A 15612-nucleotide genomic window follows, 5' to 3' on the forward strand; every position below is an offset into this window, starting at 1 on the left:
TTTCCTGTGCCTGACTAAATCAGCCAGCAAAACCAAAGACCCCACCCATCTAGGCCATTCTCTCTTCTCCCCTCTCCCATCAGGCAGAAAGCACGTTGCAGCGGTGTCCGGGCCGGCTTCTGTCCCACTGTTATCAGACTCTCGTACGATAGGATGGACTCTTGACCTCACAGTCTCCCTCGTTATCGTTTATCATTTACCTGCACTGCACCTTCCCTGAAACAGTTTAACATCGTTAGTGTTACTTGTGTCATGATGTGATCTGTATCAATAGAATGGAAGACAAGTTTTTCACGCTATCATGATAAACGTGACAATAACAAACCAGTACCGACAAGAACAATGGAAACAGAGTAAGTTAAGATGGTTTTCACCCTCAGACCACCTATGGGAAATAATTGGCCCTGAATTCACTCAGCATCCGCAGTGACTGAAAGAGGCCATTACATTATCCTATCACCAGCAGCCCGATTCCCCCCTCAACTCCACCCCACTCCTACCCTTCAGGCATACTCAGTAAATCCAATAACTGTAACAGAATCAACTCGTGTTATCAGCATTGTTACTTACTTGTTTGTTTGTTTGTTTGGCTATTATTTGTTTTATATTTATGCAGTTTGTCTTCTTTTTGCTCACTGGTGTTTGTCAGTCTTTGGGTGTAGTTTTTCATTGATTCTCTTGTATATCTTTTGTTTTGCAGAGAATGCCTGCAAGAAAGTGAACCTGCAACATCTACAGACTTTGTTAAGAAATTTACTTTGAACTTTGAGATTATTTATTTATTTATTTATTGGGGTAAAGTGTGGAATAAGCCCTTCTGGCCCTTCAAGTCACTTTGCCCAGCAACCACGATTTAACCCTAACCTAATCACAGGACAACTTATAATGACCACTGGACTGTGGGAGGAAACCCATGCAGTCACAGGGAGAATGTACAAACTCCTTACAGGCAGCAGCGGGAACTAAACCCCAGTCGCCTGTACTGTAAGGCATTGTGCTACCATTCTGCAGGTGCTGAAAATGCAGAGCAGCATATAAAATGATCAGCAGGTCAGGCAGCATCTCTGGAGATATAAAAGTCATTGTTTCAGGCTGAGACCCTTCATCAACCCTGGAAGCTTCAGTCTTTTCTGAGGATGGCCACACATGCTCCAGCAAACAGACTGGGATCGTGGCCTGACCTTCCAGAGACACAAGTTCAAATCCCACCATGTGCCTCCGACAGACGATCAGACTGCCATCAAAGCCCATCTGTTCACTAAACGATGCATGCCAGGGAAGCAAATCTGCCATCCTGACGTGGCATGACAACCTCAGATTTCCAAACCAACACCAATTCTTGACAGCAAGCTTGTCAGCTTTGTCAAACTGTCATGATTTGAAAACTTTCCCAAGGCAACAAGGGATGGGCAATGTATCAGAATCAGAGTCCCAGTTATTATCACTGATGTACGTTGTGACATTTGGAGTTTTGCAGGAAGGAGAGACAGACAGACAGAATTTTGAAGTTGTCATCGATGTGGGGGAGGTCAATGCCTATGAAGGAGCTGGCTGAACCTACAACCCTCTGCAGCTTTTTCCCGTCCAGTGCAATGGAGCCTCCCGGAAGGGCGTGCAATGGAGTGCAAGGGATCCAGTGCAATGGAGCCACCCGGGGCGTGCAATGGAGTGCAAGGGATCCAGTGCAATGGAGCCACCCGGGGCGTGCAATGGAGTGCAAGGGATTCAGTGCAATGGAGCCACCCGGGGCGTGCAATGGAGTGCAAGGGATCCAGTGCAATGGAGCCACCCGGGGCGTGCAATGGAGTGCAAGGGATCCAGTGCAATGGAGCCACCCGGGGCGTGCAATGGAGTGCAAGGGATCCAGTGCAATGGAGCCTCCCGGGGCGTGCAATGGAGTGCAAGGGATCCAGTGCAATGGAGCCTCCCGGAAGGGCGTGCAATGGAGTGCAAGGGATCCAGTGCAATGGAGCCACCCGGGGCGTGCAATGGAGTGCAAGGGATCCAGTGCAATGGAGCCTCCCGGAAGGGCGTGCAATGGAGTGCAAGGGATCCAGTGCAATGGAGCCTCCGGGAAGGGCGTGCAAAGGAGTGCAAGGGATCCAGTGCAATGGAGCCTCCCGGGGCGTGCAATGGAGTGCAAGGGATCCAGTGCAATGGAGCCACCCGGGGCGTGCAATGGAGTGCAAGGGATCCAGTGCAATGGAGCCTCCCGGAAGGGCGTGCAATGGAGTGCAAGGGATCCAGTGCAATGGAGCCACCCGGGGCGTGCAATGGAGTGCAAGGGATTCAGTGCAATGGAGCCTCCCGGAAGGGCGTGCAATGGAGTGCAAGGGATCCAGTGCAATGGAGTCTCCCGGGGCGTGCAATGGAGTGCAAGGGATCCAGTGCAATGGAGCCTCCCGGAAGGGCGTGCAATGGAGTGCAAGGGATCCAGTGCAATGGAGCCTCCCGGAAGGGCGTGCAATGGAGTGCAAGGGATCCAGTGCAATGGAGCCTCCGGGAAGGGCGTGCAAAGGAGTGCAAGGGATCCAGTGCAATGGAGCCTCCCGGGGCGTGCAAAGGAGTGCAAGGGATCCAGTGCAATGGAGCCTCCCGGGGCGTGCAAAGGAGTGCAAGGGATCCAGTGCAATGGAGCCACCCGGGGCGTGCAATGGAGTGCAAGGGATCCAGTGCAATGGAGCCACCCGGGGCGTGCAATGGAGTGCAAGGGATCCAGTGCAATGGAGCCTCCCGGGGCGTGCAATGGAGTGCAAGGGATCCAGTGCAATGGAGCCACCCGGGGCGTGCAATGGAGTGCAAGGGATCCAGTGCAATGGAGCCTCCCGGGGCGTGCAATGGAGTGCAAGGGATCCAGTGCAATGGAGCCTCCCGGGGCGTGCAAAGGAGTGCAAGGGATCCAGTGCAATGGAGCCTCCCGGGGCGTGCAATGGAGTGCAAGGGATCCAGTGCAATGGAGCCACCCGGGGCGTGCAATGGAGTGCAAGGGATCCAGTGCAATGGAGCCTCCCTTCCCGATGGTGATGTAACCAGTCAGAATGCTCTCCATGGTTCATCTGTAGAAAATTGCCAGTCACAGGTGACAAACCAAACCTACATAGTGAGTGGAGTGCTTGCTTCCTAATTGTTTCAGTATGTTGATCAATAATTGCATCAACGGTGGTCTTGGCAAGCCAGTGTCGCATTAAACAATAACAGAAACCTACACAGTACAATAACAGCTGTTCCCATCTGTACAACGCACGATCGCTCATTCCTATATCTCCAGATACACTATTGCCATAACCACACAAACCACTACCAGTACGTAGGACACAACATGGCAAAACGCCCCAAAGATCTCACAATTTCAGGAAAGCGGTCAGCGTAATCGAAGACCCCACCCAAATGGACACCCTCTCTTCCCTCTCCCCCCGGACAGAAAATACAAGAGTCTGAAAGCATGTAGCACTGACTGGGCTCAAGGGGCTTCTAACCCGCTGTTATAAAACTACTGAATGGTTGCCTTGTACGATAACACAAACAAGAGAAAATCTGCAGATGCTGGAAATCAAAGTAGAACACACAAAATGCTGGAGGAACTCAGCAGGCCGGGCAGCATCTATGGAAAAGAGTACAGTCGACGTTTCGGGCCGAGACCCTTCGGCAAGGCGGTAAATGTGTGCATTACCTTGTATAAATGGGCTCTTGACCTTACAATCTACCTCATTATAATGTCTACCTTCTCTGTAACTATAATTATTTACTCTGCACTTTATTATTGTTCCTCCTTGTACAACCTCAATGTGCTGTTGTAATGAATAGCTCTGTGTGACAGAATGCAAGACACCTTTCTGCTGTAGCTCCTTACGTTACAAAGCAATTTTCTGTTGTGTTATTAAGCTGCCGCTATTTGGGATTTATTGCCATGTAAAGTTGACCAAAGGATGTCCTGAGACAGATCAATTGGCTGTCAAGTATTTTCAGATATCCAGTGGTTTTATAAAGCACTGCCCCCTTCGACTCCGGTCCAATTCCGCCGCTCCCTATAAGGAGTTGGTACCTTCTCCCCGTGACCATGTGTGTTTCCTCCAGGTGCTTCGGTTTTCTCTGACATTCCAAAGATGTACAGATTAATAAATTGTGGACACGCTACGTTGGCGTTGGAAGGATGGCAACACTTGCGGGCTGCCCCCGGCACATCCTTGTACTTCGATGCATGAGTGACAAATAAAACTCATCTTCCTTTCTATTCCAATCTTCCTTCAAAGCATCATTGAAACGTGATTCTTCGTATCATCTTTGAATAAATAAAGCATGTAAATATTTCGTCTTAAAGAGATGCCATAGTTAAATATTTCTTCAGGTTTTCATCACTTCTTATCCAAAACACTGTCATTGGTGATTACAATTGGAAGAAATCCAAATTATTTAACATGTTAAATGCTTTGCAGTAACCTTCTGGTTTAAATTCAACATGTTGCAATAACATCTAAAATTAGAAAGCATTTGCATTACTGAATAATCTATTTTGCCAGTTAGCGTCTCAGGGATAATTCCAAATACAAGACAGCAACTGTGTGCGAGCTCTGCCTCAAATGAAAACAGTGACCTGCAAACTTAGAAGCTTCCCAGCACCTGCACCTGGTGAATGACAATTAAAATACATAAAAACAGAGGTCGTTTCACTTACAAAGGCTGCCTTTTTGTACTGAAACAGAGAGGCTCTCACAGACACTTAGCAACCCCTCTTCACTGGTTATTAATTCAGTAACTCAGATTGTTCTTACCTGTTTATTAATGATGCACGTTACAAAGATGATTTCATTTAAGAATAACATAAGGTTTCTTCTAGGACAATTTCATACACCAAGTTTATTCCTTGCACAACAATATGTTATCCTTTTCAGAAACCTTGGTTGGTATCCATCAAATGTACATCAGTGGCTATATTTCAAAGGTTCTTCACTCCGAGGTCAATAAAGGTGCGGTATACATTCAGCGGCCACCTCCTCTACAGGATGAAGAGGTCAATACTCCCCAATGCCATTAGGCTTTACAATTCAACCGCCAGGACTTAAGAACTTTTTAAAAGCTATTATTAATGCTTTTTGAGATAGTGATTTAGATGCATATCATATTTTTTTTTACAGAGTTAAGTATTGTATGTAATTAGTTTTGCTACAACAAGTGTATGGGACATTGGAAAAAAAAGTTGAATTTCCCCATGGGGATGAATAAAGTATCTATCTATCTATCTATCTATCTAATAAAGTGGCCACTGAGTGTATGTTCGTGGTCTTATGCTGCGGTAGCCCGTCCACTTCAAGGTTCGACATCTTCTGTGTTCAGAGATACTCTTCTGCACACCGCTGTTGTAACGTGTGGTTATTGTCTCCTTCCTGGCAGCATGAACCAGTCTGGCCGTTCTCCTCTGACCTCTCTCATTAACAAGGCATTTTCACCCACAGAACTGCCACTCACTGGATGTTTTTTAGTTTCTCTGTAAACTCTAGAGAATGTTGTGCATCAATCTGAGATCTGAGATCATTAAAGGTGGATATAAATATATTTAGGCACCATCTCAAAATGGAGTCTCAAGCCCAGCTCTGAAAGGAGGAAGGTGGGGTATGGGGGTAGCAATGCCATCCCATAAAAACCCAGTGCTACGGAAACAACAACAGGAGATCCAAAGACCTCATCCCTGGGAGAGGAAAGATTTTCAGTGGGCTATACCTGGGGACAAGAGAGACTGGCCCAGGACTGACAACTCTGGCCAGCTGCGGTCGGCAGCCTGAGCCCCAGTAGGGGAGATGGGCTTAAGGAAAAGAAGAAAATAACAGTTTCATAAATAAAGCAAGTCTGTACAGGGATGGGGATCACTTATTTAAACAGAACTATTCTGGTGTTAAGGTTAATGTCTTCAGGCATAGGATTTTTCAATGTTCATTTACAGGCCTTATGGCATTGGAGCATAACGGTTAGCATAACACCCTACTGAGCCAATGATCAGAAGATTGGGGTTCATTTCCCATCGCTGACTGTAAGAAGCTACCATGCCACCCTAAACAACAAAGTGCAGTGATCACAGGAGCATTCGAAGACCCCAGGAGTGGAACCTCACTAACATAAGCCTGACGCTAATAATCCACAACGTCACAAGTTCAGTCAGTCTTAAGGATGGGACTCTGCTGGCAAGGTCAATATTCAAAATTGTCAGATGGTCAGCTTTTATTCTTCTGATTCAATCAGAGTACGGCCATCGGCAGGTATATCACACTAAATCCAGACTTTCAACACTGCAGCCTTTACTAACACACCAGAGACACAAGGGACTGCAAAGCTCAAACTATCAAAGTACACATATGTGGCCTTATACACACCCAAGACATTTTCTTGCAGGCATTCACAGAAAATCCAATATCCATAATAATAATAATAATAATAAATAAGCAATAAATATCGAGAACATGAGATGAAGAGTCTTTGAAAATGAGTCCTTAGGTTGTGGGAACATTTCAGTGAAGTTGAGTGAAGTTATTCCTGATGGCTTGTGGTAATAGCCGTTCCTGACCCTGAGGTGTGAGGATCCTGTGCCTTCTTCCTGATGCTGGAATCTGCAGGAACAAGCAAGGTGCTGGAGGAACACAGTAGCTGAGGCAGCATCCGTGAAGGGTCTCCTACGAAAACATCACTGTCCATTTCCCATGACAGGTGCCTCCTGACCCACTAAGTTCCTCCAGCATCTTGTTTGCCACTCCAGATTCCAGCGGTAGTCTCCTTTGTCTTTCTCTTTCTTATCGCACTTGGATTCTGTGCCCAACGTAACCTGATATTTCAAAGCCACAAGACATAGGAGCACAAACCGGACCTTTGGCCCATCAACTCTGCTCTGCCATTCCATCATGGCCAGTTTATTATCCCTCTCAACTCCACTCCCCTGCCTTCTCCCTGCAAACTTTGACAGCCTGACTAATCACGAACCTATCCACCTCCACTTTAAATACACCGAATGAGTTGGCCTTCACAGCTGTCTGTGGCAATGAATTCCACAGATTCACCACCCTTGTTAAAGAAATTCCTCATCTCTGTTCTAAAGGGACGTCCTTCTATTCTGCTGTGCCCTCAAGTCCTAGACTCTCCCACTGAAGAAAACATCCTCGCCACATCCGCCCTAACTCAGCCTTTCAATATTTTGTAGGTTTCAAGGAGATCTCCCCTTATTCTTCTGATTTCCAGTGAATCCTGGCCCAGAGCGATCAGGCACTTTTCAATTGTTAACACTTTCACTCTGGCAAATCTCCACAGGAACCTCTCCAATGGCAACACATTCCTTCTTACATATTGCAATCAATCCCACTTCCACCACCACTCTACTGGCCGCTCCTTCCACATTCTCTGAGTTGTTACGCCCGTGGCCCCCTCCTTTTTGAGAATGGCAGGATCTCTATTGATTCGAGTCAGGAGACCCAGGAAATGAGAGAAAGACATGCAGAATCCACAAAGAGTTTGGAATGTGTCCTGGCCTCCGAAAGGCGGAACCATTGATAACGGCTATTGTCTCTTGGAGACGGGATTGTGTATTGAATCCTGTACGATGCATTGAAGCCCCCAGTCAATGAACCGAGGGGGGGGTTGGTGGAGGGATTGCATCATCCCAACCTGATTGACATCTGAGACCCTGTGAGTCAGGATCAAAGAGGGTCCAGGGAACAGCCCCTTCAGACGCACCAGAAGAAATGCTAGAACTCCTGTAACAGCGAAAGCCGGTGGAACCAGCCCACGTGCGTCCTTTTCCATTTGCCTCAGAATTGATGGGTCTTGCCACGGAAGCACGGCTTTAGCTAACCTCGAAGGGGAAATCAGTCCCCCAACGACTCTCGAAGGATTGACATCATAAAAGGAATGGGCAAGTTAAACCTCCGTCTTTCTCTCCAACCAAAAAGGCTGCAGCCTACAGCTTGACTGAACTAAAGTGACTTTTATATTTCCATCGGACAATACATTATCCCCTAGACAACGATAGAGCTATTTCTTATTGATTATTATTATACCCGCGCTTTTAGATTTAGTATTGACGAAGTATATTATCTGTATGTTCGCATTGATATTATTTTGTGTATTTTTATCAATAAATACTGTTAAATTATCATCAGACTTCAACGGACCTCTCTATCTTTGCTGGCAAGTGACCCAGTTACGGGGTACGTAACAACTTGGGGTTCTCGTCTCAGGATTTGACACCAAATTGGGAGGCCAGTGAATTGGGCTTGTAAGTCCAAACTTGGATCTGGTTACGCGGGTAGCCAGACGGGAAACCAGCAAAGATGGACGTGGGTGAATTTCTAGAAAATCCGACTCTGGAGGTGCTAGAGGCGGCCACCAAATCAGACTTGATAAATTTGGCGAAGGGGTTAAACCTCGCAGAGGTGAGGTTGTCAATGAAAAAGCGGGAGGTGCGGAGGGCAATAACTCAGTATTATATTGGGAAGAATGTGTTTGCAGCTGAGGTATTGGAAAATATCCCTGAAAAGGTACCAGCTAGTGGGACGACTCAGTTAGAGTTGGAGAAATTAAGGTTGGAACATGCAATTAAGTTAAAGCAGCTGAGAAGGAGAAAGAAAGGGCCGAGAGAGAAAGGGAGCATGCGCTTCAGCTAAAGGAGTTAGAGGTGAAACGGGAGCAGGAAAGAGCTGAGAAACAAAGAGAGCATGAAATTCAGTTAAAACAGCTGGAAGCAGCTGAGAAGGAGAAAGACAGAGCCGAGAGAGAGAGAGAGAGAAAGAGAAGGAAAGGGCCGAGAAGGAGAGGGAGGCAGAGAAACAGAGGAAACATGACTTGGAGATGGAGAAGTTAAGGCAAGAGCAACGAAGTCGGGTCGGACCGAGAGGAGTGGTTTAATGTTAGTCGGGAGTTGAGGTTAGTACCTCCGTTCAAGGAGACGGATGTTGATAGTTATTTCTTGCTTTTTGAAAAGGTGGCAGTGAATCAGAAGTGGCCCAGAGATCAGTGGGTGGTGCGGTTACAAAGTGTGTTAAAAGGGAAGGCACAGCGGGCATATGCGGCGTTGTCCATGGAGGAGGAAGAGGAGGACAGTTATGACAAAGTAAAGGCGGCCATTCTCCGGAGTTATGAGTTAGTACCTGAAGCGTATAGACAAAAGTTCAGAAATTTAAAGAAAGGGTGGAATCAGACGTATACCGAGTTTGCCTATGAGAAGGGTGTGCTCTTGGACCGTTGGTGCACAGCAGAGATAGTGGAAGAGGATTTTTGGCGTCTCAGGGAGTTAATTCTGATTGAGGAATTTAAAGGTTGTGTTTCGGAGGATATCCAGATGTATTTGAATGAGAAGCCGAATAAGTCCATCTCAGAATTTGCTAGGTTCACAGATGAATATGCCCTAACCCACAAGTCAAAGTTTTCCTCGAATAAAAGTTCCCAGAGAGAACGTGGGAATGATAGAGAAAGCACGCCGGCTGAGGCAGAGGTCCCGCTGGGAGCTAGTGGTAAGATTGAGGGGGAAAGGCAAGACGGCCAGAGATTTCCGGGCTTGACCTGTTTTAATTGTGGAAAGGGGGGACATATTGCATCTAGGTGCTTTGCTCCGAGGAAGGAGACAGGAAGAGGGAAAACAGCAGTCCCTATCGGATGTGCCGTGGTAATCAGTAAATCGACAAGAAATCCCCGAGTAGACAGAGTACGAGAAGGGTCTGAGACTTGTATGTCAAACGGAACCGTGTCTGTGAAGGAGGGAGGTACACCAGTTCCAGTACGGATCTGGAGAGACACGGGCGCTGAACTGTCATTGATTAGCAGTAAGGTACTAGATTTTGGTCGCAAGACGGGAGTGGTAGCTGTGAAAGGAATAGGAAAAGGGACGGAAATGGTGCCCTTGCATAGGATCATTATGAATTGTGAGCTAGTCTCTGGACCAGTTGAAATGGGGGTGTGATCAGAATTCCCGAGAACTGACGCAGACATCCTTCTGGGTAACGATTTAGCCGGTGGTAAGGTTTGGTCAGCAATGACGCTGACGAGACAGCCTGTGAGTGTTGAGGCTCCGCCCCTAGATTCAAAGATCTATCACGCATGTGCGATCACTCGCAGCATGTCAAGAAAGGCAGCTAAGAACGAGAGCAGTTTAAATCTGGCCAGTATCAATTTGGCCGAGACGTTTTTACCGACCCTGTACCACGAGGGTTTGGAGGGTGGTAAAACAGAGAGTAGTAAAGTGAAAGAGAGTAAGGGAGAGGAGGTAGCCCTGCCCTTAGCGAGGAGTGAAGTGCTAGAGGCACGAAATGAAGATGAGAAACAGGTAAAGCTGTTAAAAGGTCCAGGGTTGGACATGGATGATCTGTCTGGCTTGGCAGAACTGTTTGAAGAAGTGGAAAGTTCTAAAGGTGTTCCCGATAATGAAATGAGGGCAGTCCTAGATGAAAAGGATGCCATTACCTTGAAGAAGTCTGCTGGGTTGGCAGACGAGGTTGTTTCAGCCCGCGGGGTTGAGTTTTCTCCGGAAGGGAGTTGCCCAGAGAGCAGCTGGGAGAATCAGGGGAATTTAGAATTTGAAAAGGGTACGGGTATTGAAAGCCTGGAAGAGGCAAATGTCCCGTTTGAGTGTGTCCAAGATGTGGATGCACGTGGTACTGAACCTAGTAATGGAGCTCAAAAAAAGGCTGAGGTATTTGATTCAGTTGAAAAGGAATGCAGTCCCTGTGGGTTAGATAGACTTGGTTCAGTGAAGAAAGGGTTAACCTCGGTAATAGCGGGAAGTGAGAGTTCCCAGGTGTTTGTGCTCGAAGAGGTGTTAAAGGTTAGCGAGGAGATAGCGGGTGGTGAAGTGACCATTATCATTGCAGGAAAAGGGAAAAATGTGGTTTCCAAATCGAATGAAGAAAGTTTAAATTCTGAATTGATATTAGAAGCAGCCACCAGGCTACAGGGACAAAGGCTTGGTACCGCGGCACCCGTGGATCCATTACAGATTGAGTTGGACGGTAAAGGGGCCCCACACGCTATTGTTATTCCAGAGTGTGGTGTGAAACCGCAGAATTCGAAATGCTGTTTGAACAAAGAGGGATCACTGGTATCGAGACCCAATAGCCTCAGGGGTCCTGAAGAGAAAACTAGCAACTTGAGTAAAATTAAGGAATTGGGTGGAAATTCAGGAAATGGGCTAAGTTTGGAACACATTATTGTTAAAATCACTCCTATGGAAGGAGCGGATGAAAGCCTATTTCGCCAGGGTGCGCCAGCCCCCCACGTGGGAAGTAACCAGAAAAGAGGCGAGGGTTAATGGGGACGCCATTTTTAAATAGCAGAAACCGGTTTTAAGGGATTTCGACAAAGCCTGTGAATAATAAAAGACAATCCCCATGGAAGCCTGCCTGTTAAGTTTGAAAGCAACATAAAGATTAGTATTTGCATGAACTTTTGTAGTATACACGTAAGCTTAAGATCACAACTCATTAGTTTTGTTTGCTGAAGAAAAAAAAGGTGGTTACTAAATTGGAGTCTGATGCTACAAGACTTTAGTAGGGTACAAGATGTTAAGATATTAAAGGAAGTGAAAATGTAATCGGTAACCATCTAGATACTGAATTGAATGTGTAACTGTATTACTCTGTAGTGAAAGGAAAAGCTTTTGTATTGTGTTAGATTCTAAAATCCTGCAAGACTCTGTATTACTCCGATGGTAAAAACGCATTGAAGAAAGGGGGTGTTACGCCCGTGGCCCCCTCCTTTTTGAGAATCGCAGGATCGCTATTGATTCGAGTCAGGAGACCCAGGAAATGAGAGAAAGACATGCAGAATCCACAAAGAGTTTGGAATGTGTCCTGGCCTCCGAAAGGCGGAACCATTGATAACGGCTATTGTCTCTTGGAGACGGACTTGTGTATTGAATCCTGTACGATGCATCGAAGCCCCCAGGCAATGAACCGAGGGGGGGGTTGGTGGATGGATTGCATCATCCCAACCTGATTGACATCTGAGACCCTGCGAGTCAGGATAAAAGAGGGTCTGAGGAACAGCCCCTTCAGACACACCAGAAGAAATGCTAGAACTCCTGTAACAGCGTAACAGGGAAAGCCGGTGGAACCAGCCCACGTGCGTCCTTTTCCATTTGCCTCAGAATTGGTGGGTCTTGCCACGGAAGCACGGCTTTAGCTAACCTCGAAGGGGAAATCAGTCCCCCAACGACTCTCGAAGGATTGACATCATAAAAGGAATGGGCAAGTTAAACCTCCGTCTTTCTCTCCAACCAAAAAGGCTGCAGCCTACAGCTTGGCTGAACTAAAGTGACTTTTATATTTCCATCAGACAATACATTATCCCCTAGACAACGATAGAGCTATTTCTTATTGATTATTATTATACCCGCGCTTTTAGATTTAGTATTGACGACGTATATTATCTGTGTGTTTGCATTGATATTATTTTGTGTATTTTTATCAATAAATACTGTTAAAAATAGTACCATCAGACTTCAACGGACCTCTCTATCTTTGCTGGTAAGTGACCCAGTTACGGGGTTCGTAACAGAGTGAAGAAGTTTCCCCTCAGGTTACCCTTTTCACCTTTCACCCTTAACCCATGACCTCTAGTTCTAGCCTCTCCCAGCGTCAGTGGAAAACTCCAGCTTGCATTGACCGCATCTGTACCCCTCATAATTTTATACACCTCGATCAAGTCTCCCCTCATTCTCCCACACTCCAGGGAATAAAGTCCTCAGCTGTTCAACCTTTCCCTGTAACTCAGGTCCTCAAAGTCAAAGTAAAGTAATTATCAAAGCACCATACACTACCTCGAGATTCATTTTCTTGCGGGCATTTACAAGGAAATAATACTGGTAAAATTTATGAAAAACTATACATAAGCAAAGACTGACAAGCAAGTCTCGGAAAAACATGTCAATTTTCTCTGAACTCTTTCAACTTGTTGATATCTTTCCTGTAGGTAGGTGACCAGAACTGCACACAATCCTCGGGATTCGGTCTCGCTGTGTGCTTCACCTGCTGGAAGTGGGTGGCGGAGAGCAGTTACTCCCATACAGGCAGCACTGGGATATTCCACTACACTCAGACACAAGCCACTGGCCCGCTGATAGCTGTGGCATTGTGCCACTCGGGAGAAAGCGCCTAATTACAGGTTCATTAGCACAGGTACATCGAGTCAGAATGTTTCACACAATGGAAGAGATTGTGTTGCACGGGGACAGAGCCAAGTTACTCAAACTGGCTGCAAGGCCATACATACGGTGCTAACAGAAATAAAAAGGGCGCCAGCATTGAGGTCATCTCCATAAGGCGATTCCTCATCAAGGACCCCCACAACTGAGGCCATCCGTCTTCTCATTGTTACCGTCAGGGAGGAGACTCACGCTCCGGCATCCGATTTCTGAACGGTCCATGAGCCACTAACACTACCTCACAAACTTTGCTTTTATTTTGTATTGGTTAGATATATTCCACACTCCCCCCCCCCCGTAAATAAAACTCCGCCATGAGCGGTGAGAGGAGGAGGGTTGGCCGTGGGGCTAGCTACCCCATCCCAGAAACAGAAGCTCCAAAGACCCCCACCCGAGAGAGGAAGGAGCGGTCAGCGGCCCGCGCTCCGGCAGGGGAGATGGAAGACGACTGCAGCCAGCAGAGGGGAGCCCTGACGAATTACAAAACAAATCAGATTGCTTGGGACTGCTTTTTCTCCTCCTTAAAACTCAGCTGGTTCATGAATGGCTCCCAGGGGCTAATTCACCACAATTACTGACCAGCGCTGGCGTGCAAGTCCCTGGAGTGGGGTTTGTGTTCAAATCTCGATCAGAGGCCGCGGAGTTCCCCACTGAGCTGCCTTTTATCTACCAATAAACCAGGGCTTTTCTAGTTCTGTACAACACAGCCCTCAACTTGGCAGGGGATGTGCAATCTCATTTGTCTCCCTCCCCCGTCACATTCAGAGAGCTCTCCTCTTCAGTGTACACAGCACAACTTCAGTCCCACATAAAATGCCTGCCTGCCTTGCTGCTACCGAAGTAGCCCAGGAAACTATCCAGTTACTCAGATAATCCCAGCAGAGCCCACTCACAGACTCTGACAAAGTGCATCTTTGCACAAACTGTGGAAAATATATTCTGATTCTGGTAAAGAGCATTTATTGTTTTTGTCGATTATGAACACTTCAGTCAAGGGTTTTGAAAGCAATCACCCCTTCCCTTGCCTGAGATCCATTACTGGAGTTCTCTGCTTTACAAAGTTATTTCAAAACAGTCTGGAAAATATAGAACACTATATCTATATATCTGTTTATTTATTATATATTATAATTATTATTAATTATTATGCATAACCTATATATACATCACAGAATTGAATATAGAACGCTTAGACTTCTGAAGACACAAATACAAACCTAATAAATTTTCACAAAGCACTAGCACTAGATTCCCAGATCACCACCTATCTTTAACTTCTAAATAGACGGTGATTGGTAGAGGATATAATCTGTAGCAGAATTATGTTTCTGAACTAACACATCCACAGCTTTCCAGCAAACGTGTGAAACATTCATTCGCGGTTTTCGAATAGAATGGTGCATGAAGAGTCAAATTTCAGGATAAAAAAATAGTTCCACGTTTTATGATTTTCACGTTCTCCACATCTGTACTCAATATCGCAAAGAGGTCATTTCTGTAACAGTCTTGTTGCTAAACTCGAGGAATAGCGCCCTTCCGAAAAGCTGTGTCGGGAATGGGTTTATCCCAAATATTTATGCAAATTAGAAATCTACAGACCACCCTACACTAGGACGATTATTCTTTTAAGGTATTCTGCAAAATCTATTTCATTACTTAGCTAGAGAGAAGAACAAACTTAAAAAAGGCAAATTCAAAAGTTTAAGATTAAAATGTAATGGGTGGGTAGGTTCATTGTTGCAAAGGAAATAGCAGATTAAAAATGAAAATAAAATCGCGGATCTAAACTATAATCTTGAAGTGTGAAGTATTTCGATTTCGCTTCGCTGACTTCCAAAGTCGAAAAAAAGAGATGGGCTCACCAGCTCAATTGCAACAACGTCGCCGAGATGTACGGCCTCGTGGATGGTCTTGGGTGGGTTTTGCGTCAAATAAATACATTCGTCGGTGAGGATGACAAAGTGGAAGGCTTTCTTGTGTTTCTTCTCTGTCACTACGATGCACGCTTCGTACATTCGGATCTTATTGAAGACGCTCTCGTCCAAGTGTCGTTTGAGAAAGAAATCGAGTTTATCGTGCCGCTTGAAAGGGACGTTCCTCGCCATATACAGGAGGAAAGATTAAAATGGACAAAGTTGCTGCTGTTTTCGAGTGCTAATGAGTGTTGACAGCGGGAACGATCTGCTACTTTCTACTTGTTTCGATTGGGCTCAAGCGCGCGCTCCCGGGGAGGGGAACCCCTCCCTCTGACGTCACAATGGCCGCAAGCTCCAATCGCCAGAAACTTTTACGTCACAGCCACGCCCCCCGCATTCTGTCAATCCATTCATTAATTTACTCAAAAGCAGAAACAGGTCTATTATCACAGACATATGTCGTGAAATTTGATGTTTTGCGGCAGCAGTGTAATGCAAAATATAATAAAATACTATAAGTGGCAATAC

At 46.1% G+C, this 15612-nt stretch overlaps 1 protein-coding gene across 2 annotated transcripts in view; it reads right to left on the minus strand.

Moving 5' to 3' along the window:
• c10h12orf56 (chromosome 10 C12orf56 homolog) overlaps nucleotides 1-15401 on the minus strand; it is a 146617-nt gene extending 131216 nt beyond the window's left edge. For both annotated transcript variants that reach the window (XM_073058797.1, XM_073058796.1), the window contains exon 1: nucleotides 15031-15401. In XM_073058797.1, the coding sequence (XP_072914898.1) occupies nucleotides 15031-15273 (243 nt within the window). In that variant the 5' untranslated portion in view covers nucleotides 15274-15401. The remainder of the gene's footprint in view (nucleotides 1-15030) is intronic.
• Nucleotides 15402-15612: the final 211 nt, after the last annotated feature.

The sequence above is a fragment of the Hemitrygon akajei genome, chromosome 10, assembly GCF_048418815.1.
Source record: "Hemitrygon akajei chromosome 10, sHemAka1.3, whole genome shotgun sequence".
In the NCBI taxonomy this organism is placed as follows: Eukaryota; Metazoa; Chordata; class Chondrichthyes; order Myliobatiformes; family Dasyatidae; genus Hemitrygon; species Hemitrygon akajei.